This window comes from Diachasmimorpha longicaudata, chromosome 13, assembly GCF_034640455.1.
Source record: "Diachasmimorpha longicaudata isolate KC_UGA_2023 chromosome 13, iyDiaLong2, whole genome shotgun sequence".
NCBI classification, from domain to species: Eukaryota; Metazoa; Arthropoda; class Insecta; order Hymenoptera; family Braconidae; genus Diachasmimorpha; species Diachasmimorpha longicaudata.
This window is the reverse complement of record NC_087237.1, coordinates 5,558,538-5,578,987: the sequence shown is the minus strand read 5'-3', so window position 1 is coordinate 5,578,987 and position 20,450 is coordinate 5,558,538. Positions and strand designations below refer to the sequence as shown.

The 20,450-nt window shown below is 41.8% G+C and overlaps 5 protein-coding genes across 9 annotated transcripts; 3 read left to right on the top strand and 2 right to left on the bottom strand.

Annotated features, from left to right (window-relative positions):
• The first annotated feature begins 52 nt into the window (after positions 1-52).
• Positions 53-2,262, top strand: LOC135168718 (peroxisomal membrane protein PEX16). Its single transcript, XM_064133174.1, has 4 exons — positions 53-483; positions 642-888; positions 965-1,253; positions 1,367-2,262. The coding sequence occupies exons 1-4, from the start codon at positions 354-356 to the stop codon at positions 1,724-1,726; spliced, it is 1,026 nt and encodes a 341-aa protein (XP_063989244.1). The 5' UTR covers positions 53-353; the 3' UTR covers positions 1,727-2,262.
• Positions 2,106-4,315, bottom strand: LOC135168723 (toll-interacting protein-like). The gene is made up of 6 exons (XM_064133183.1): positions 4,119-4,315; positions 3,773-3,943; positions 3,464-3,597; positions 3,189-3,393; positions 2,837-3,022; positions 2,106-2,650 (listed from the first exon to the last, which is right to left on the bottom strand). The coding sequence occupies exons 1-6, from the start codon at positions 4,164-4,166 to the stop codon at positions 2,540-2,542; spliced, it is 855 nt and encodes a 284-aa protein (XP_063989253.1). The 5' UTR covers positions 4,167-4,315; the 3' UTR covers positions 2,106-2,539.
• Positions 4,316-4,490: 175 nt separating this feature from the next.
• LOC135168698 (low-density lipoprotein receptor-related protein 6) lies at positions 4,491-16,641 on the top strand. The gene is made up of 4 exons (XM_064133137.1): positions 4,491-4,772; positions 9,409-12,192; positions 12,551-14,167; positions 14,300-16,641. The coding sequence occupies exons 1-4, from the start codon at positions 4,697-4,699 to the stop codon at positions 14,677-14,679; spliced, it is 4,857 nt and encodes a 1,618-aa protein (XP_063989207.1). The 5' UTR covers positions 4,491-4,696; the 3' UTR covers positions 14,680-16,641.
• On the bottom strand, positions 15,402-19,040 carry LOC135168710 (polyglutamylase complex subunit TTLL1). The gene is made up of 8 exons (XM_064133160.1): positions 18,899-19,040; positions 18,699-18,830; positions 18,536-18,601; positions 17,920-18,285; positions 17,625-17,826; positions 17,319-17,549; positions 17,035-17,144; positions 15,402-16,963 (listed from the first exon to the last, which is right to left on the bottom strand). The coding sequence occupies exons 1-8, from the start codon at positions 18,964-18,966 to the stop codon at positions 16,828-16,830; spliced, it is 1,311 nt and encodes a 436-aa protein (XP_063989230.1). The 5' UTR covers positions 18,967-19,040; the 3' UTR covers positions 15,402-16,827.
• LOC135168731 (uncharacterized protein CG13380) lies at positions 17,527-20,406 on the top strand. 5 transcript variants are annotated; one of them, XM_064133198.1, is made up of 3 exons: positions 17,527-17,870; positions 19,901-20,108; positions 20,269-20,406. In XM_064133198.1, the coding sequence occupies exons 2-3, from the start codon at positions 19,920-19,922 to the stop codon at positions 20,338-20,340; spliced, it is 261 nt and encodes an 86-aa protein (XP_063989268.1). In that variant the 5' UTR covers positions 17,527-17,870; positions 19,901-19,919; the 3' UTR covers positions 20,341-20,406. The 5 variants fall into 5 exon arrangements, with proteins under 5 accessions (XP_063989268.1, XP_063989265.1, XP_063989266.1 ...); XM_064133195.1 differs by lacking the exon at positions 17,527-17,870 and adding an exon at positions 19,257-19,397; XM_064133196.1 differs by lacking the exon at positions 17,527-17,870 and adding an exon at positions 19,467-19,608.
• Positions 20,407-20,450: the final 44 nt, after the last annotated feature.

Here is a 20,450-nt window from a genome sequence, read left to right as displayed (position 1 = left end):
AGACAATTGCTCGATAGTGGAAGTGTACAGTCACGAAAAAAAAACAGTTGTCTGGGAGGGGGTGCATGGAGCAGGTGAATTTCTGCATGTTATCGAGATTGAATTGGGCAAAATCTCTTCAGAGTAGTTCCACAAAGAGTGCTGAAAGATGTTGATTGAATGACCAATATTTGTGGAGATCTTACCGCCTGTTATCGGTTGGAGATGCCCCTTAATGTGGGCTTAACCTTTAAAACGTCCCCCCGGGGTAGAGGTTAAATGCGAGATTTTTCCACGTAACCGCGAAACTTCGGTAGGAATTTGGTGGACGTTAATGTTTCTGAGAGATATTGGAACAAGTAAACAGCTGGACAATGGTGATACAGTCGTTACCTGCCTCTGTGGCACGTTATCTCGAGGCCTACAAGCAGTGGGCAACCAGCAAACCCCAGGTTATTTTGGACATTGAAAGCACTGTGCGGTGTTTGTCGTATTTTATCGCAGGTTCGTGAGAAATCGAAAGTCGTGAAATTAAAGATTTAGGGAACAATGACCCACAATGAGCCATTTTTATGTCTAATTAATTCTCTCTTGCCATACTCAACGACTGACCTGGAGTACTCCCCTCACTCGAACCAATTCTCATCGAAAATTGTCTCCAGGTCGTTTCGACAGCTCTTCGTTGTCCTCCGAGCTCGTCTACTCCATGCCAAATCTCTTCACGCTCTTCAACGATCACTTGTTATACACCGCCAAGTATGCTCACCTCAATCTGCCGCAGTTCCAGTCGCAAATCAAGATATGGCTGACAATAATTGAATACACAGAGGCATTGATCGAAGTTGGAGCTAAAAGGTTCTGGGACGAGAGAGGAAAATGGCTCGTGATATTTTTAGTACAGCTTTTCAAGTGAGTGCGTCAGAATTTTCTCTGACATTCCAATCTGATTGCCTCGGGAATGTCCTTTATGGGTTGACTGTTGCAGGTCTGTCATGCGACTTATTCTAGTCCATCACGACAAAGAGAGGATCACTCAAACTCCACCCATCCCCCCCTTGAATCGAGAAAAATTGAGTCTATCGGGGATGAACAATGCTGGAGGGGGCTTCCAGAATCCTGCAGGATTTCGCTTGGGACGATCGGGAACCATCGTCAGGAGTGTTAATGCGTCTGGACCCATTCAGTCCAGGATATGGTCTCCACTCAAGCTAAATAATGAAGATATCTCGACGGTTGAGTCTCCTCTCACTAAACGAAATCTATTGATTGCTGAGGTAATTTTTTTAGCTTTTTTTTGTAAATAACAAAGTTCGTATTATTCATAAAAATCCTGAGGATGAAATCCGCAGTCTAATTATGTAATGCAACGTCATGTGATCATCCACAGACATTGTACATCCTGAAGCCAATGATTCACCTCACAGTTTTCATAATGAAAGGAAGGAAGAACTGGATTCCCTGGACAACGGCCCTCGCCCTCGACCTAGTCAGCCTCCACATGCTAAACAAGGAAACTAAGCACGCAGTCTACACGAAGGAGGAGAGGGAGGAGATAACGAGACGCAGACTAAATCTGCTCCTGTACATTCTGCGTTCACCTTTCTACGAAAATTGCAGCAAAGACAGGATTCTCTCCCTCCTCAATGGACTGTCAAGTAACGTCCCCTTGGCGCGATTTCTGGCCGACCCCATTTCTAAGTACCTGCCACACTGGCAGAAAACTTATTTCTACATGTGGTCTCATTGATTTTAGATGAATTCACGTTTAACTCGATATTTTTGTCATGCTGATAACAGGTGAGACTTGTTGTGGAATTTTGGTGTTGGGAAAGTGGTTTTTCTACCTTTTTGTCGATAACTGAATGATTTTCATCCGGTATAACTACTTAGTGCATTCGTGGGAAAATTACCCTTAGATTTTTTTCACTAAATTCCCCTTAGTTTTTTTGCACATGACATCAGGAGGTAAATCACTGAAAATAAATTTTGTGATCATGTGCAGTATCGGAAAATGTAAAATGTTTAATCACACGGAAGATTCGCCTTGAAACAAATCAAATAAAATGTCTATATATTTCGATGTGCTCTGCAGACGCTTGATCAGTCAAGAAAATGAACTAGAGGAGTTGAATGAAACATTTTTATAGAATTAGATTACATTCCAGGTGAAATGGTATATTTTTTTCGTTCAGGATTGGAAAAAGTGTTGATATACATGCACTTTGTAAACTGGTTTGTTTAATTTCCTTTTGAATATTTTGTAATAAAGGATTTATAATGACAGTCACGTGCATTATGGGTTATTGGCGTGGAAAAAAATCGAGGAGTCTTTTGCTATTTACGTTTAAGTTGATTAAAAATAAATTTAATGCGGATTTTCATGACTTGGAAATGCAAAAACGCTTCTTTCACTTCACAGTTATCCACAAAACATCAACGATGCGTTTCATAATTTACAAATATATTACATCATTAATATAGGATACATTTGCTCTGTTTTGAAGAAAATACAAATAGTTCTGGAGATTAGAATTTTTTTTACGCCGTTTAGGAATGATAATTATTCGCACATTTGAAGTAGCGAGTTTATGGTGGTGTCTTTCTTACCGTTGTTGGCATCGTACACGGATTTTATCACCTCTTTGTCAACGTTTGGGAACATTTCAGCGATCTGTGAATGCAAGTTAACGTTTCTACATTCATGTTCATTTTTCTAGCTCGCATGCAATTTTTTGCATTTTTTTTTTCGTTCCATAAAATGGTTTGCATTACGTATTTCTCATTTAAAAAAACTAGAATCTTTTTGGCAAAAGAAAAACTTGATGTTTATACCGAGAAAGTGAAAAATTAAATTTACCTGCTGCAATTCAGTCTCTGCTTCTGGCCTGGCACTAGCAACAACGGTGGGCTGTTGAACTGCAGCCACTGGTGGTGCTGTGTAAACATTGACCGGAGAATATCCTGGCATTCCAAACATCAGGTTTGATGTGGCATTCGGTACCATCACCATTGGAGGACCAGTCATGTAGGGCTGACATTTAGTCTGCAGGAGTTAATTTCATTATTCGCTGACAAAATAATGAAATTATTCGCGCAGTTTGTATTAGTGTTTTTAGCACTAAAAAAATTGGCGAAAAAACCTATCCATTTCCCCTCAAAAAAAATATCCAAAAAACCTGTTGGACTAGAAATGGCAGTATGAACTTTACCGTGTAGCTGAAGACTAAATCAATCATGCCCTCTTGATTATCACCCTGTTTTCCACTCAGCATGTACCAATCCTCGTGGGTCTCACCCCTCTGGATGACCTGCGGCGGAATTTCTATGTGTCCCCAGGCAATCAACTCGTCCATCGTGAAAGAACACTCATCGTAAATCTCCACGTATATCCTGTCCACACCAGCTGGTAGCCAACTAATAACGATAAAAGGCTATTTCTACTGCTGACCGGAGTGAAAAATTCTGATCCCATTGCGATAATTACCACTGAATGACTTTATTCCAGTGTGGAATTTTCCCTCCATTGGTTGCAGTCTGGGTCTCGTAAATCGCGTGACCAACTCGCAATCTCACGTATGGATCCATCCTCGTCATACCGTAATTTTTAACTAATTTCGCCTGCAACGAGAAAATGGACACTGCAACCACAATTCTGGAAGGGCTAAGACCTAATTTATCGTCAGTTTCTATTGATTTTTGTGAGGACAATGGGATGAAAGGGGATCCACTTAAAAAAATTTGCACATGCAATTTATTTCACAATAAATTTCGATAATCCAATTCTTGGGCGTACCTGGACAATAGTAATACTGAGTCTCCCCAAGCCAGGAGCAGCAGCAGCTGGTACTCCTTGAAGTTGTTGCAGTGCAAGGGCGGCTTGTTGATCAGCAGCCTCCTGTTGCTGTTGGGGTGTCAAGTGTTCCTCCAGCCTCAGAAACCCTGGAGGAAGAGGCCCCAAAAATGCCTGAAAATTCCCATTAAATAAAAAAAAACATTCTTAAACAAGTCCAAAAATTGCTACGTAAATAAAATTTGCATTCATCCTCATCACCCCCAAGTGGCAAGTGAAACCGCAGTCTCATGGAATTTCGCATCCCAGCAGAATCATGACGTTCCCTAAACCAATTAAAAATACATACCCTCTTTTTCCACTCATCATGCTGCCCCGAACTGCCGGCAGCCTCCATATCTCACCTATGAACCCAACACAGCAGTTGAAACAAGATGAATGACCCCTCGAACACGCCAACAAGAAGATACGAGTTCTCCAATAACAATTGACTACTCTTTGATAAAAAAAACACACCCAGAGGCCCCAGAACTCCTGTCTACGCAGAATGCATAAGGAAAATAACAGGTCTCGGATGACTAATGACGCGTTTACAATAGTCCGTGCTGTTCCCCTCACCCCTTCCTCCACCAACGACATGATCAGCTGCTCGTAGCCAACCGAACAGACCATTCCGAGTGTTTGGCTGCCATGTTGGCACCAACAGGACCCCGCAAACTTCGCCTTGTTCCATCAGCGTGGCTTCGTCTCTGTTTCGTTCTCAGTCTGTGGTGAGCAGTGGTCACTTCACGTGGAATAAAACCAATCCTGTTGGGGGGGGACCCCATAAAAAAAACTCATTGATGCAGTGAAGTGAATAACGATAATGTTGATAAAATGTGAATGTGAGTGAGTGAAGTAACTATTAATGCACTCGACGCCAGTTTTATGATGGCACTGAGGAGATTTAGGGGCGCCCTCGCTGCCTGCATCTTGTGCACTCTCGCCGCATCTTTTGCCCATGGTAAGGATTTTTTTTTGTCATCTTTATTTTCCCACTGGGTTTCGACAACTCGAGGATTTCCTCGAATACTAGACTATTGCATTTGAGGTCCACAGGGGGTGAGAGTCAGGGCTGTAAATAACAACTTTATTTGTTTTGATGATACTGTTCCCTCCTCTTCCCCCCTCTACCCTTTCTATACTGGATGGTCTTGTTTACGTTACGCTATTCTTGCGTTTCATTCATTGTTTCTTCACTCGGGGAATCAGGTTTATGTCACAAAAAACCTCGGTGATGATCGAGATACTGGGGAAATTAGAGAGGGACATTCCAGAATGATTTCCATTTTTTTAGGTGAAATGTTAATTTTTCAATTAGAATTATTATGTCTAACAATTTTCATCAGCAGTGGGATATAAATAGAATTTAGTGGTCTTAATTAGCAACAAATTGAGATTGAGACAGAATTTATAATCCTAATAATAATGATGCTTCACAACAAATCAATTTAGGGCAGATCCTGACAGCATCAAATTATGTAAATGAAATACCATGGACCCTCATCAAACTTTATTGAACAAAATTTTCAATTAAATAAATAAATACCAAACATCAATTCTGCACGAATAACAGTCTCACATCCGTATAAATATAAATATTCGATCGTATTTCCCTATAATTATAAACCTTAAATTTACCAATAAATTTAAAAAACTAAGATGCATCCCCGAACTTTTGTAATTCCATGAAAATTGCCAGTGAAATCCAATGAATTTCCAGCAAAAGCAGCTAAATAATCCATTAAAAATCCCATGCATCCTCCTAACGCCCACACCACCAACGCTCAGCATAGAAAATCCAAGGCGAGCAGAACAAGAGCAGATTGAGTGCCGAAAATCGAATGAAAGAAGAGAGCCGGAGAAGTCGGTCGGGGGGCAAGATGAAATATAAGGAGCGATGGGGAATACAATGGGAGTGGATACGAAGGCTGTATCGGGGTTAGTTCCCTCGCTGTTACACTTGCATTGTTGAAGGAGGATGGAACTAGGCAGGGGCAAGAGAGCCAGAAGGGAACCGAACCTTCACCTCAGGAATGTAGACCCTCCCTCTGTCTTCGTTCCCCTTATTTTTCAGTGTATTTTCCGGCTCGTTTCATCCCACAGCAGTCATCCATGGGGCCTCCCCATCTCCCTTTTGCACTGTCAGTCCACTTAACAAGCCACAATATAAATAATATTCTGAGGTGCATGCGTTTTCACGTGAATCAAAGTGGGTAAAGTCATTTCTTGGGTATTTCACCTCTTTCATCATCCATTTTTTTTTATTCATCATCAGCCCTCATCCAGGTTTTTTTTGTACTGTTGACACTAGTCACAGACACCTTCCAAAGGATTTCTTTAATCTTCTGGGTATCTTGATATCCGGAAAATAATTTATTCGTGGCATACACGTTTTTTCTATTTGTCTCGGTTCGTCTTTCGTTTTTATTCATTGTTTCTCACCGCCTGTGCTTCACCACAGCGGCCTTTGTACGTCTTATTTTCCGAGGATGATGTGATGGAAGAAAAGCTGGAGATGGTGGAATTAAAGTCAAAGCCGCAGGGGTTTTTATTCCCTTTGTTTTTCACGAGTTTCTCGGTTATATCGGCTTTCCACATTACTTGTTTTTGTGGAATTGGTGGTACAGGGGGACTTTCATCTTTGCGAAACAACTCTCGATGCAGCTGGAATAATTTTTTTTAGATGAGATATCACTCGTTTCTGCAGTATTGCAATTAAATTTTGAAGCCCTTATATTTGCGGGAAAATTTGATGAAGAAGGCGATTTTTGGAAACATGTCATTGATTGCCAACAATTTGAGTTCCCCTTCGAAATTAGAATAGCATACCCCGATGACAATGATAGTATATTATAATAATCGTCAGTAGAATTTACCTAAATAAATGATAATAAAAAACCATAAAAATCGAATGATTTCCGAATTTTTTAAACTCAAAAATATTTCTTTATCGAGATGTCCCATAATAAATTCCACACTCGTTGGAGGACGTCAAAATTGATGAGAGTTCAGATATCTCGTTGTTTTTCGTAATATTCAATCAAACCTGAAGTCGCTCATCTTCCGGCGATGCTACCCATCTCCATAAAAAAAAAAACACCCAGAGACCAAATAAATGTCAACGCCGCAGGCATCTTTCCCCCCTCTATTTTACGAGTTTCTCGTTCCGATCATTTTTCACATTACTCTTTTCTTCTACTTCCAACCGCCCATTTTTTTTTTTTGCATTCCACATCCCTTTGTAGGCAGATCAATGTGCAGACACGAGGAATGCCAGGGAAATCGATACCCCGTCAGATAATAACGAAAAAGCACGAGTAAGATTAGCCTACCCGAGAATAACCCATTCAAGCCAAGAGTCTATGCAAGTTCCGTGGAGAATTCAATTGAATTGCGCATGCAACAGCGGGGTGAATACGGAACTGATGTACCTGCGTGATGAAAAGCGATCAACGATGGTTTCAACCCCTTTTTCACCCTCCAGCCCCCTCACCGAACCGCCCACTCTTATTCGCGATTCTAGCAGGTTCACCCCGACGAGTCGAGTGGTGGTTAGGGTGGCTTTAGTGTTCAGGTTCCTCGGTAGCTCCTGTAATCAGCACATGGACTCCCTTCAGGGGCCATTTCTCCCTACGATAAAGATAAACATATGGGGGAGTGGAAAATCTGGGAATAAATGTTTAAACAAACGATGAAAAATGAAACTCAAAATTGTTGCTATGAAAACCACTATCGATCTCCTCAAAAGTATTATCGACAAAAACCAATTGTTTAAATATTGAAGACTCGATTTACCCAATTTTTTGCAAATTACGTTGTGATTCGTTTTAGCAATTAAAAAAATTTTAATACTATTTTATCAGTCAGCTACATACACATATGCCCACATGTGATACACCGACTATTCAATTAAATAATAAAAACTCGGTCAAACAAAAAAATACCCCCTTCCCCTCAACACCCTGACCACCCTATTCGTCACAACCTGCTTTCCATTACCCACCACTTCGGTGTTATTATTCCCGACAGCCATTAATTTACAATTGAATCACGTCTAGACGTGGATTCAATTCAACATTTCCACTCGTATTATCCTCACCTTCTTCATCTTTACCTGGAACATGGCATTTTTTTTTTTTCATTTTCGATGAACAAGTGAAAAACAAAGGATGGAATATGTACATTTAATGCTCACATGTGTGCATAAGGTCGACGGAAGACTAACGGCTGCTAACAAGGTACAGGGGTGGTGGGGGAGGGGGGTGAAAGAGAGAAATAGTGAGTGAATAAGAATGAGAAGGAGATGGTGAACCAAGTTGGGGCGTGCTAACTGCCGTCGCCTTTTTACCTCTCTCTCCCTGGGCTTCTCTTCCACCTCTTCTTTACTCGATGGCTCTCAACCATACGAATACACTCTAACCAGGATACAAAACCGACAAGGACTTCAGCTTCACGGGACTGAAAACGAGATCTCTCTCTCTCTCTCATTCCCTGCTCCACATTGGCGTAGGCATGCAGAAGAATATAAAAAAATATTTAGCCGGCTTTTTCCCCTCTCGACTCTGAATATTTTTTTTTTTCTGACCCCCTCCCTCCCTCCCCCTTCATCCCTCCAACCGACCCTACTCACCCACCCAGTCGGGGAAAATATTTTCTATGGTCATTATTTTTAATTAACAAAAAAAAAATGTGTATGTTTTCTGGTAGAGTTGAAAGTCTATATCCACTTGTGTAATTTGGACCTTCCGAGGGTGAGGGTGGTGGGGGAGGGATGTATTTTTTTTTTATGGGTTTCTCATTTGGTTTTTTGCACTCTTGTCTCGCTGCTCGTTTAATCTCACGCCTCGTCACCTGCTCTGGGCACTTCCTCCCTCCCTTCTCCATCCCTGATAATCCGTGGGAGTTTCTCGCCTTGACAATTGTCATGGGGTTGAGGGAGATTCTGGGTGAGGTGATGAGGGGGTTGAGGGGGAGAGGAGGAGTGGATAATTGAAAATGAAAATGCGTGAAGTATGGGGAATTGAGTGATTTAGGGTGGAGGAGTGTCTTTGAGGTAATGTTTTTTTCCTTTATCTTGGGGGCTCTCTCTGGTGATATGACGAGAGGGAATAATGCGTTTGAGGGCATAATGAGGCGAAGGAGCTTGTTGGCTCAGTTGCCAGGAGCTTCAAAGAATTTTTGTAATGGGCGCTCAAAGGCGAGGGATGAAAAGTGTTACTTCGGTACAAAGTGCCATTCATTAATCTGCCGAGCGAGCCTCACCTCTTCTTTTACAATTAGGTGGGGGAAATAAATGGCATCAGTATGAAGTGGTGAACCGTAGGAGTAAAATTGGACGTTGGTGATGATTGTCCACTTGTCTGAAGAGGGAATAATTTTTTTAGACATTTATTAATTGATTGATTTATTAGAGACGATTTGACAGTTGGGAGCTGATGATTAGATTCACTCGAATAATTTACGACTCAGTTATTTGTCGGTGTTTGTTCTTTTTTATGAATGGAGTGGCAATAATATAAGTAAATCACTGTCGACCAATGGAATCGATCGATCCCCAGCTTCCAATAAACCCAGTAACCCTCCCTTCCAATTTTCAGGCTCACCAACCTTATTGTTCACCACGACGAAGGACATCCGCGTGGCGAACACATCGCGAGGTAACAAGGTAATAACAGTAGTGAAGGATCTTAATCAAGGTGCTGCACTGGACTTCTTCTGGGAGAGAAGACTCGTGTGCTGGTCAGACAGTGGGCTCGAGATGATCCAATGTGTTAAGACCAACGGTACCCACTCGGGTGAGCGAATAACAGTGGCAAACTCAAGTCTGATATCACCAGATGGTCTAGCCTGTGACTGGTACACCGGTAAACTCTACTGGACCGATGGTGAGAAGAACAGAATCGAGGTGACGAGCATCGATGATGATAAGCAAAGAAAGGTCTTGTTCTGGACCGACATATCAGAACCTAGAGCTATTGCCCTAGTCCCCATGAGAAGCATAATGTTCTGGACTGACTGGGGGGATGTGCCGAAAATCGAGAGATCCTCGATGGACGGTAATCCCAGCAGTCGCAGGGTCATTGTTTCTGATGACATAATTTGGCCGAATGGTTTGACGATAGATTACGACAATGAGCTTGTCTATTGGGCTGATGGAAAGCTCAAGTTCATAGCAGTGATGGATTACAACGGGAAAAACAGAAGGAAAATTGTGACAGAGGGATTGGCCTATCCATTTGCTATATCTTTTTTTGATCAGAAACTCTACTGGACAGACTGGAAGACATTCTGCATTCATTCGCATGAGATAAGGTCCAGTACAAGCCAGTCATCACCACGTGAACTCATGAATGGTGAGTACATACCAGGGGACATCGAAGTCTGGGATCCACGGAGACAACCGTACTCTGATAATCCCTGTCGACACAACAATGGTAATTGTTCAGATCTGTGCTTACTCAGCACTGATGCATCTGGTTATAGTTGTGCCTGCCCAACTGGAGTCAAACTCATTGACAACTACACGTGTGCCAAGAGACCTGAGGAACTTTTACTCATCGTTCAACGCAATGAGATCTGTCGATTGTCACTCGATTCACCTGATTACACGAATTTTGTTTTACCATTGAGTGGAATAAAGCACGCCATTGCCATTGACTTTGATCCCGTTGATGAGATGCTGTATTGGACGGATGAGAAGGCACGAGCAATCAGACGAGCCTTCCTGGATGGATCGGGACAGGAGGACATCGTAACGACTGAGGTGACTAATCCTGATGGAATCGCCATTGATTGGATTGCGAGGAACATGTATTGGACGGATACAGGAACAGATAGGATTGAGGTGGCCAGGCTGAATGGCACCAGTAGAAAAGTACTGATCAATGAGGATCTGTTAGAACCGAGGGCTATTGCACTGGCGCCCCAGCTCGGCTGGATGTTTTGGACAGATTGGAATGAGAAGAGACCGAAAATCGAGCGAAGTAATCTTGATGGAAGTGAACGCACTCTTCTCATCAGCAAAGACATCGTCTGGCCGAATGGTATAGCCCTTGATCTTGAACGGAGGAAGATTTACTGGTGCGATGCGAAGATGGATAAAATCGAGGTGTGCAATATGGATGGCTCTGACAGACGAGAAGTCATCACTGATAATCTCCCTCATCTGTTTGGCTTGAGTCTTCTCGGGGATTATCTTTACTGGACAGATTGGCAGAGGCGAAGCATCGATCGGGCGCATAAATTGACTGGATCCGATCGTGAAGTGATTGTTGAACAGGTGCCCAATGTCATGGGCGTTAAGGCTGTCCATCTGGGGAACATCGAGGGGAGTAATCCTTGCGCAAGGGACAATGGGGGTTGTAGCCACTTGTGCCTGAACAGACCTGGGGACAATTATGTTTGTGCTTGTCAGATTGGGTACGAGCTGACGAAGGACAAGAGGACCTGCGTTGTTCCTGATGCTTTTCTATTGTTCTCCAGAAAGGATAATATCGGAAGGATCAGCATCGAAAACGCTAACAATGATAACATCATTCCGGTGACTGGGGTGAAGGAGGCGAGTGCACTGGACTTTGATATATCACAGAATAGAATATATTGGACTGATGTTAAGGCGAAGGCTATCACCAGGGCTTTTATCAATGGATCAGAGGTGGAGAGAATTGTCGATCTGGGACTGGAGACACCTGAGGGACTGGCAGTTGACTGGATATCTCATAATCTTTACTGGAGTGATACTGGAACCAGGAGAATTGAGGTGATCAGGCTCGAGGGCTCCAGCAGAAAAGTCCTCATCTGGCAGGATCTCGTGGAGCCCAGATGTCTGACACTTGATCCTGGCAGGGGGCACATGTACTGGAGTGAGTGGGGAAAGTCGGGAAGTATTGAGAGGGCTGGATTGGATGGAACTGCAAGACAAGTGATGATCTCCAATATTGGGAGGACTCATGGATTAACCATTGATCATTCAGCCAATAAATTGTATTGGGCGGATCTGTTCACTCCGGCCATCGATTCTTTTGACCTGAAAACGTCTAAGAGACGAGCTGTCATCAAGCAGGATATTGTATATCCATTTGGTATCACTCAGTATTTGGATTACATCTACTGGACTGATTGGAATACTGGGGATATTGAGAGGGCGAATAAGACAACTGGGGCCAATCGTACGAAAATTCATAATAAACTCGAATCCGTCACTGATATTCTCGTGTTTCATGCTTCGAGACAGGCTGGATGGAATCCTTGTGCTGTTAATAATGGCGAGTGCAGTGATATTTGCATTGCACTGCCTGACTCCAACGGCAATCCTTCTCAATCGCACAGGTGCACCTGCCCGACTCACTACAACCTCGCAGCGGATAATAAAACATGTATTGGTGAGTTCTTTCAGGCACTGGAGTTATTTTAATGGCCATTCAGGGGAGAGTTGGTTTTTCTACTGCTATTGTTTAATCTTGGGGGTAAATTCAGGAGAGAGAAAGGGGGGTTTTTCTTGTATGAAGAGAGCCAGACGTTATCTAGAGGCATTATTGTTTTATTTTTTCATCTGACGAATGCATTGCAGACAAATGTTTCTAAAATACTCTGATACTGAAGATAGAGAAATGTTAGATTTATTTATTAAAATATTCTAGTAGTCAATTCTGAAACCAGAGGGTTCCTTATAATAAAAAACATAAATAAAACATCTTTCAAAGGTCTTCATTTATAAAGTAATGAAAATTTCTCTTTTAGCCCCTCGGAACTTTATGGTCTACAGTCTGCGCAATGTAATGGGCCGCCTTCTTCCCGACATTGACGATTGCCCGGACGTTGTCCTCCGTGTTCAAGGTATACGTAATGTAAGATCAATAGAATTCGATCCAATAACCCAACACATCTACTGGATAGACGGACGTACAATGTCAGTCCGTAAAGCCTTAGAAAATCGAACACACGCATCAGTAGTAATTCCGGGTGGTACGGGTTCACATCCCTTTGATCTTGCTCTCGATCCCCTTGGTCGTCTTCTTTTTTGGTCGTGCTCAGAGTGTGACGCTATAAATGTCACCCGATTGGACAATGGCTCGTCTCTGGGTGTTGTCGTTCAGGGAGACGGTGAGAAGCCCAGAAATATAGCTGTTCATCCTGAGAAACGTCTTCTCTTCTGGACGGACATCGGTGGTAAGATGAAAGTCATGCAGAGTAGTATGGATGGAAAAGATCGAATAATAATCGCTACGGATTTGAGCCAACCAACGGCGCTGGTCGTTGACACAGCGACAGATCAAATTTTCTGGGCACATGGTAGACAAATAGAATTTTGCGATATCGATGGTAAAAATCGTCGTGCACTCGTTTCCGTTGAGGAACAGGGTTCAATCGCCTACCTGGCGACCCTGAATGATCATCTCTACTGGTTCAATCGTGAGAATCAAGTGGTGGAAAGAGTGAACAAGAGCACAGGGGCCAACAGACGAATGATGATGAACAAACCACTTTCTGATCTTGTGACAGTGAGAACACCTGACGATCACGTTATGGAGTCTCATGTCTGCAGCCCCTTCAGGGATTACGGTGGGTGCTCCCACTTTTGCATCGGCAGTGGAGCCAGTGTCAGATGTTCTTGTCCTCTGTTTCTCGTTCTCGCCGAGGACGGTAGAACCTGCAGGGCAGCACCAGCTTGCGGTGCTGATCACTTCACTTGCGCTGACTCCGCATCAGCCCTTGCCAAGGATTGCATACCAGCGACGTGGAAGTGCGATGGACAGCCTGATTGTTCTGATGGTAGTGATGAGCTTGGCTGTCCTGCTTGTGGACAGGATCAGTTCAGATGCCAGAGTGGACAGTGCATCGATGTCTCCTGGGTGTGCGATGGCACACCACAATGTCAAGATGGCTTTGACGAGGCTCACTGCTGTCAACCTGGACAATTTAAGTGCGCTGTTACTCTGGCGTGTATTGCTGGGAGTGCATTGTGCGATGGGTGGGAGAATTGCGCTGATGGAAGCGATGAATCAGCCCATGCATGCACATCCACGAATAATCGAAGACAGGAGATTGGCGCTGCTGTGGAGACGGGGAAATCGGCTTATCTTATTGTTGTGTTGGTACTCGTTGGAGTACTGTCTACTGCGGTACTCGGGTATTACTACTGTAGGAAGAAGATTGCGGGGAATGATGAACTACCGGATATATGTCTTCATGACTCCGCTGGAGATCCACTGTCACCCAAACCTGGGAGGTCTGGTAAACCAGTTTTGATGCACAAGAACGGAGTGAAGGATCTCAAGGCTGGACTCAAAACCATGAGGATGTCTTCCCTCACGGCTAGTAGCATTGGCTCCAGCTATGATCGCAGTCACATTACAGGTAATTTTTTGGAATGATCTTTCGATTTTAGGGGAGGATCTAAACTAATTTATTAAATAGTTTTTTTTAATACCGCGAAAAAGAATTTATTTTCCCCCTCGAAAAAACATCAGTTTCTCTTGATTTTTATAGGTGCGTCAAGTTCAACTAGGGGTAGTTCAGCTGGGGGTTACCCTCAGGAGACTCTCAATCCCCCACCAAGTCCAGCAACCACCGCAAACTCGACTCGTTGCTCGAGCAGCAATGCCTCTCGTTATCGCCCCTATCGCTACTACCGCAGTATAAATCAGCCCCCACCTCCCACCCCCTGTAGTACCGACGTCTGCGACGAGTCAGACAGCAATTATCCTCAGCTAGCTCGGTACAGGTACGAAAGTGAGCCAGGCCCACCACCACCAACGCCGAGATCTGTGTACCACAGTGACACAGCCTACAGCTGTCCACCATCTCCGAGCTCGAGGTCTTCGACATACTTCAGTCCACTTCCACCTCCACCATCTCCAGCGCCGTAAGGGATGTACGATGATCGGGTAGGATTTTATTAACGCATAAAAAACCATCGAAATTTAATTTTCGTTTTGCTCTTCCTCGCGAGAAAGTATTAAGTGAATCAAAATAATGAATTGGGGATTTCTTAGTATTCGATGTGAAGATTCAATGAACAATATTAGATACGTTGTTCTCATTTTTCAAACAATGGAAAATAAACTACACTAGAACTGACGGATTTTTGTGGGAAAGAAAATCGTGTCTAATGGGTTTCATCAAATTTTTAATGTTCACCAATTTAAAAGAAAAAATCACGCAAAAATTCAATTATTCGATATTTAAATGAGGGCCTCCATTAGCTTTAAGTTTTATTTTAATCAGAATCGGTGCTACATTGAGTGTGAAAAAATTTAATGAGGGGAATTATTCAGCCGAAAAATTGGAACTTCAAAAAATTGGAGTTCTGCACTTCAGAACTCGAAAAAAAAATTCCACAGACCTCGAAACTTTTTCCCATTAAATTTTTTCATACTTATGACCTTCGTACAAAGATACGACAGGTCTATCAAACAAAACGCATTTAGAAAAGTGCAAATATCTGTTTTATAGTTGAATTAGAGTTTTGTACAAAGGGAAGAAGAAGTTGTGCCTCAAGTGCCTAGTGATCATGCCGCACATTCTGCGAGTAGTTTATAAAAAAACAGAATAATGCAGCATGATGCATTGTAAATAATTAGCGTGTAAATAAAAAATGGTGACGATCAAACGAATAGTTTTCACCACAGTACAGTGAACAAAAAAAAAACGTGTAAAAATGTACATGACAGTTTGTTTCCACTTTCGAAATAATTTTTAAGACAGCCCACACAGCGTTTCAAGGAAATAGTCTCATCTCCAGTGTCTGCACAAAGGCCATTAATTACGTCTATGTATACTCTGTTAATTGTGATAAAGATATATCGTATTACATTATATTCTCGTTATTTGTCTCTGAAGAGAGAATGGAGAGAAGATTACACATGGACTTTGTGGTTTTTTACCTGAATGTGGCATTTAACCAAAGGCTGCTTCCACGATTATAATAGGATTAATATTAATTTTTTTCATCGATTTGTATCGCTCGATTGTGCTATACATCGAGATATTTTATACGCACATTCTGAGATAAGAGGTGACCGCAGTGGAATTTGGAATCGATTTCGTTAATTTTTTTGTCTCACTTGGTGGGAAAAAATTTAATTTTTATTTTTTTAGTCATGAAAAAGAAGTCTTAGAGAGGTAAAATGTTGAAGTGGGTCCTCTGACGCGATATCCAGCCTCATGAAAACAATAAATAGTCTATAGGAATTTTAGATTTCAATCGCGGTCTCCTCTTGACGAAAAAATATATATCGCTGATTTTGTACGCGACATGAAGGAGCGTTGAGATTCCTGTGCAATTTGTATCAAAGTTTTTGATCCCAAAAACGCATTCGTTGAACAGGATAAGGCTATTAGAGGTATTTATCAACTATTGATTCATTGCTACATTATAAATCTGAATTTTCGAATTTTTTTAGACCTTATTATTAAAAATAAATAGGAATAAAGGAGTCAAAGGGTGTTCAACACAATCCTCTTCGAGAGGAAAATAATTCTCTGAAGTCGGACTTATCCTGTTGCAACACTTTTCAATCGAATTACGTAAATTAATTAAAGACTACAGGGTGCCATAACCATTAATCATTCTAGGATAGAAAAATAATTCTCTCCCCTAAAAATATTAATCGCCATTAATCAAATTATTTCGCACTGCCAATTTTTATGAAATTCGGCTCATGAATGCAAAAAGTATTATTAAGAAATATGAAAATAATTCCACGACCACAGACGACAGATTTTTCTTTTAATTCGTAATGTATGTATCGTATTCTGTTTATGTATAATATTTGTACAAAAAAAGAAGGCAAGGACGACTAATAATAATTTTTTTGTTGTATTTTAAACATGTCTGAGTGGTTTCTTTCCTCCATCACCTCCGCTATTCCCCCTTGATCGATTATTTTTATTTATGATTATGGAAAATTTACAATAGAAGTTGGTATTTTAAAAATTAATAAATTCTCATTCATCATGTACTCATCACATTCTTTTCAAATATTCCTGAGTGGTTTACTCCCTCACTACTTGGATCATTTCCATTTATTTGAGGAGCTCCTGTATTTTCCGGAGTACCCGTCCTTCTCCTCTTGAGCGGAGAGCTCCTCGTCGAGGAGAAGCTCGAAATTGCCCATCGCCTCGGGCGTTGGGCACTTGTTCCATCTAACACTATTGAATAAAAAAGTGAATGACAATAATGAAATGTTGCTCAAGGCAATTCTGCTGATTGTCGCACTTACTCTGGCACACCATCCGGTGGTAGTACCACGGATACGATATTGTCTATCAGCTTGTACTTCAATATGCGATCGTTCACGGTTGTCGATGTCAAAGAGGGTGAGGCATTGACCTGGAACCCGAGTTTTACGCGAAAATTGTTCGAGTTGATTGGGACGAGTTTTAATTAAGGGAAACTGGGATGAGCTTTCGAAACAATGAATTGAGAATTATTCTGGGGTGCGCCAGAGGCACAGAGACGATAAAATCAATGTTTGAAAAAAATTATTCACGTTTTTTGACTCACTTCAATCAACCAGGGCTTCAACTTATTATCAATGATGATGTCATATCCGTAGCATTCAAAGCAGTGCCTGTCGTTGGCCATAACTGGAGCGACAGCTTTCAGGGAGTGAACAATGCACCAGGAAATATTTGAAAAAAGTTTCTCAGTCACAGCTTTTCCCCGAGTGCTCTCCAGATACAGACGAAGATTTTGAACGCTCAGTTTGCCCCCGTGGAGGCTATTGTACTCGTCCTGGTTGAGAAGATTTTTTTGAATTCTATTTTTTTTTGTATACGACGAGTGGGCGGTTAAGTGGGTACCACTCACCCCGTGTTTTTGGACGGAGACATTCGTGAGATGAACGTACATATTGTCAAGCTCCTGTATGCTCGTGTCATACTTGACTGTGCAGAATCTACAGAAGCCGAGCTTGAAGAGATAGGCTTTCAGGGGACGGAAGGATGTTATTAGGACGTACAACCTGAGGTCGAATTTCTTACCACCGATCAGAAGGGGATTGTCAATGTACCTGTGAAAGAATTTGAGACGATCCTTGAATAACTGAATAATCAAGTAATTCTAACGATCGATGCAATTATGAATATATAACATTCAACTTTACCTGGATATGACGTAAGATTCCTTTGATAAATTCGGATTAAAAGGATTCTTTGCCTCTCGGGACCATTTTTTCAATTTACTGAGTTTATTGATGAGAAAAATTCCTGCTCCTTGGGATTTCCCACAGGGCTTCATAATCCAAGTGCTCTGCGGAGATTTCCGGTATTCCTCTACGAACATATTGTAGTCCGCGGGTAGCACGAACGTCACAGGGATGAAGTCTAGGTGCAGATACTTGCCAGGGCCATCCCCACGCTCTGCCAAGGGGCTTCCCTCTCGCTCGAGGTCCTTTCGGTACCTCTTTATGTTTTTCACAAGTAAATCCTTTCGAGTCAGTTCATAGTGATTTGGAAAATGATTTATCGTCCTGAAAAGGAGGAGGGGTGAGGACGATGGTATGTCTCTTCACCGAGACTGGAGGATTGATGATTAGTATGAAGGAAGTTATGAGATTAGTTTGTCTATTGACGATTTAAAGACAAAAATTGAATAATAATTTATAATTAATCATTTAGCTTGGGGATTTTTTGTAATTAAAGAAAAATTAAAGTGAAGAACCTGGAGGATTTATGTAAATTGAGTATTTATGGCGTAATTATGGAACTTTAAGTTATTACTGATTGTCACCCATTCGGTATCCTGTCTCCACGCTGAATATGTTCCGACATGACTGTGTTACTGCCCTAGAAATGCAATAATTCTTAGTCTCAAGGATTATCTCCTGAAGTAAAATGAAGAATGAGCCCTAATGGGTCTGATGCGGAATTCCACATTAATTACCAATAAAAATTCCAGTCGTCCTCAGGTCCTACCTGAGCCCACCCTCGTTTCTCAAAATTGTAAACAATCACGGACTTGTCCATGTCTGTGCAGAAGGTTACCTTCATTTTGTCAGTGCCCACGGTGGGTACTCTGGCAGAACAAATTCAAATATTGTTATAAAAAATTATGTAAACAGTTATTACACTCGTAAAACCTACCTGCCATAAATCGTTGACAAATTATTTCCGGTTCTCTTGTTGTCAGGATTAACCGTTCCACTCGCCATTTTTTTAATCTTGAAAACGTGATGTTTGATCGATCACCGAAACGACGAAAGCAAATTCTCGATGGATTGTCACGTGTGACCATTGACACTCTTTTCTCTTATACAATACCCTTCACTGGCTTCGTTTCCAAAATTATTCTGGTGCTTTAAGAAAGTAGATTTTCCCCAGAGCAATAAACAACCACATGATCTCCACATTCTTGGAAAGTAATTAGTCCTGGAATACTCTAGGGTCTCCAATTCATTCATACCCCATTCCCAGGCCTCTGATTGGCTATTATCCTGTGGTTATTTACCTCCGCTGGGTGACAGTTTCCTTCCAACCCAATATGCATTAAATCCGAACAAAAGAACTCTAATCGGTTTTATTGAGCTCAACATTGTACAATTGGGGATTTAGCACCTCAACTCCAGCATTGGCTCATTACTTGGTAAGTAGGGGCACTGGTAATGATACTCCCCAGTCCTTTTATTATTGTCATTAGTGCATTGAACATCCGGGGAAATTTATTTGTGATTCATATTCACGAAGGCGACCGGTATTTCAATGCGAATATTCACGTGTTCTGAATTGCGATGGGGCACCGTATTGTGACACTTTTCACTTCATGTGTAGTTTCACGAGAGACAGTCGAACATTCGGTTGGTGATGAGAACAATGGGATTAGAATAGCATCATCAGGGCATGGGGACGACCCCTCGGAGGTGGACTTTACCTTGATTGAATTTTGCTTAAAAAATAACGAGACAACAGTGACAAAGGAAACAAAAACAAATTTATTACGCAGTTGTAAATATCGTCCATCTTCTGGGGCTGTCAACCCAGTGGGGGTCGTATCTACAGTTAAATTTTTCTGTATTTTATTACATGCATGGGAAAGGGGTTCCCCTTTGTTCTTTGAGTTGTCACCTCATCATGACGTTCTCCTATCAGTTTGCAGATCAAAGACAAGATGTTTGAGTCTGAGAGCAACTCGAAATTCAGAACGATGGAGAAGATCGTCCCACCCTTGAGGACAAATGGTGATCAGAGCCCCGAGGGGACTTGTCCATGTTTGAGGCCCAAAACTCGATTCTTCTGCACGTGCTGCGGTTACGTGGGACAAGGGAGGATCAAGTATCCTTGTGTTAAACATACCAATGTTAGTATGTTCGCCTGCTGGGGGAGTTCAGGCCTTGTTGTGCATTTCTGCTCAACCATTCTTTCATTTTGAGATGATATGCAGTAGTTTCCGCCCATGGAGGCAGTTATCAATTATTAATGAGTAAAATTAAATAACTTTATTTGTATTCTATGTGCAGGTGACTTTTATCAATGACTTCAGTCAGTGCCCAATTTGTAAAGTCCACGCATTTATGCTCCATGAATACTGAAGATTCGAGGGACCTCTTATCACCATGAAGCAACATGACGAATATTATACCAAACCAGAGGAATCTTATACAGATATCTTTGTTTATTTATATAAATATTCGTATCGTGA

Bases quoted from the DNA above. Each gene is read 5' to 3' on its own strand.
- LOC135168718 (XM_064133174.1), top strand. From the start codon at position 354: ATGGTGATACAGTCGTTACCTGCCTCTGTGGCACGTTATCTCGAGGCC. The intron at 484-641 runs GTTCGTGAGAAA...AATTGTCTCCAG, and splicing joins TTTGTCGTATTTTATCGCAG to GTCGTTTCGACAGCTCTTCG. The intron at 889-964 runs GTGAGTGCGTCA...TGACTGTTGCAG, and splicing joins TTTTTAGTACAGCTTTTCAA to GTCTGTCATGCGACTTATTC.
- LOC135168723 (XM_064133183.1), bottom strand. From the start codon at position 4,166: ATGGAGGCTGCCGGCAGTTCGGGGCAGCATGATGAGTGGAAAAAGAGG. The intron at 3,944-4,118 runs GTATGTATTTTT...GGGAATTTTCAG, and splicing joins ATGATGAGTGGAAAAAGAGG to GCATTTTTGGGGCCTCTTCC. The intron at 3,394-3,463 runs GTAATTATCGCA...TATCGTTATTAG, and splicing joins TGGAATAAAGTCATTCAGTG to TTGGCTACCAGCTGGTGTGG.
- LOC135168698 (XM_064133137.1), top strand. From the start codon at position 4,697: ATGATGGCACTGAGGAGATTTAGGGGCGCCCTCGCTGCCTGCATCTTG. The intron at 4,773-9,408 runs GTAAGGATTTTT...TCCAATTTTCAG, and splicing joins CGCCGCATCTTTTGCCCATG to GCTCACCAACCTTATTGTTC. The intron at 12,193-12,550 runs GTGAGTTCTTTC...TTTCTCTTTTAG, and splicing joins GGATAATAAAACATGTATTG to CCCCTCGGAACTTTATGGTC.
- LOC135168710 (XM_064133160.1), bottom strand. From the start codon at position 18,966: ATGGCGAGTGGAACGGTTAATCCTGACAACAAGAGAACCGGAAATAAT. The intron at 17,145-17,318 runs GTGAGTCAAAAA...CTCGGGTTCCAG, and splicing joins TGAAGCCCTGGTTGATTGAA to GTCAATGCCTCACCCTCTTT. The intron at 16,964-17,034 runs GTAAGTGCGACA...TTTATTCAATAG, and splicing joins CCACCGGATGGTGTGCCAGA to TGTTAGATGGAACAAGTGCC.
- LOC135168731 (XM_064133194.1), top strand. From the start codon at position 19,652: ATGGGGACGACCCCTCGGAG. The intron at 19,672-19,900 runs GTGGACTTTACC...TTCTCCTATCAG, and splicing joins ATGGGGACGACCCCTCGGAG to TTTGCAGATCAAAGACAAGA. The intron at 20,109-20,268 runs GTTAGTATGTTC...TTCTATGTGCAG, and splicing joins CTTGTGTTAAACATACCAAT to GTGACTTTTATCAATGACTT.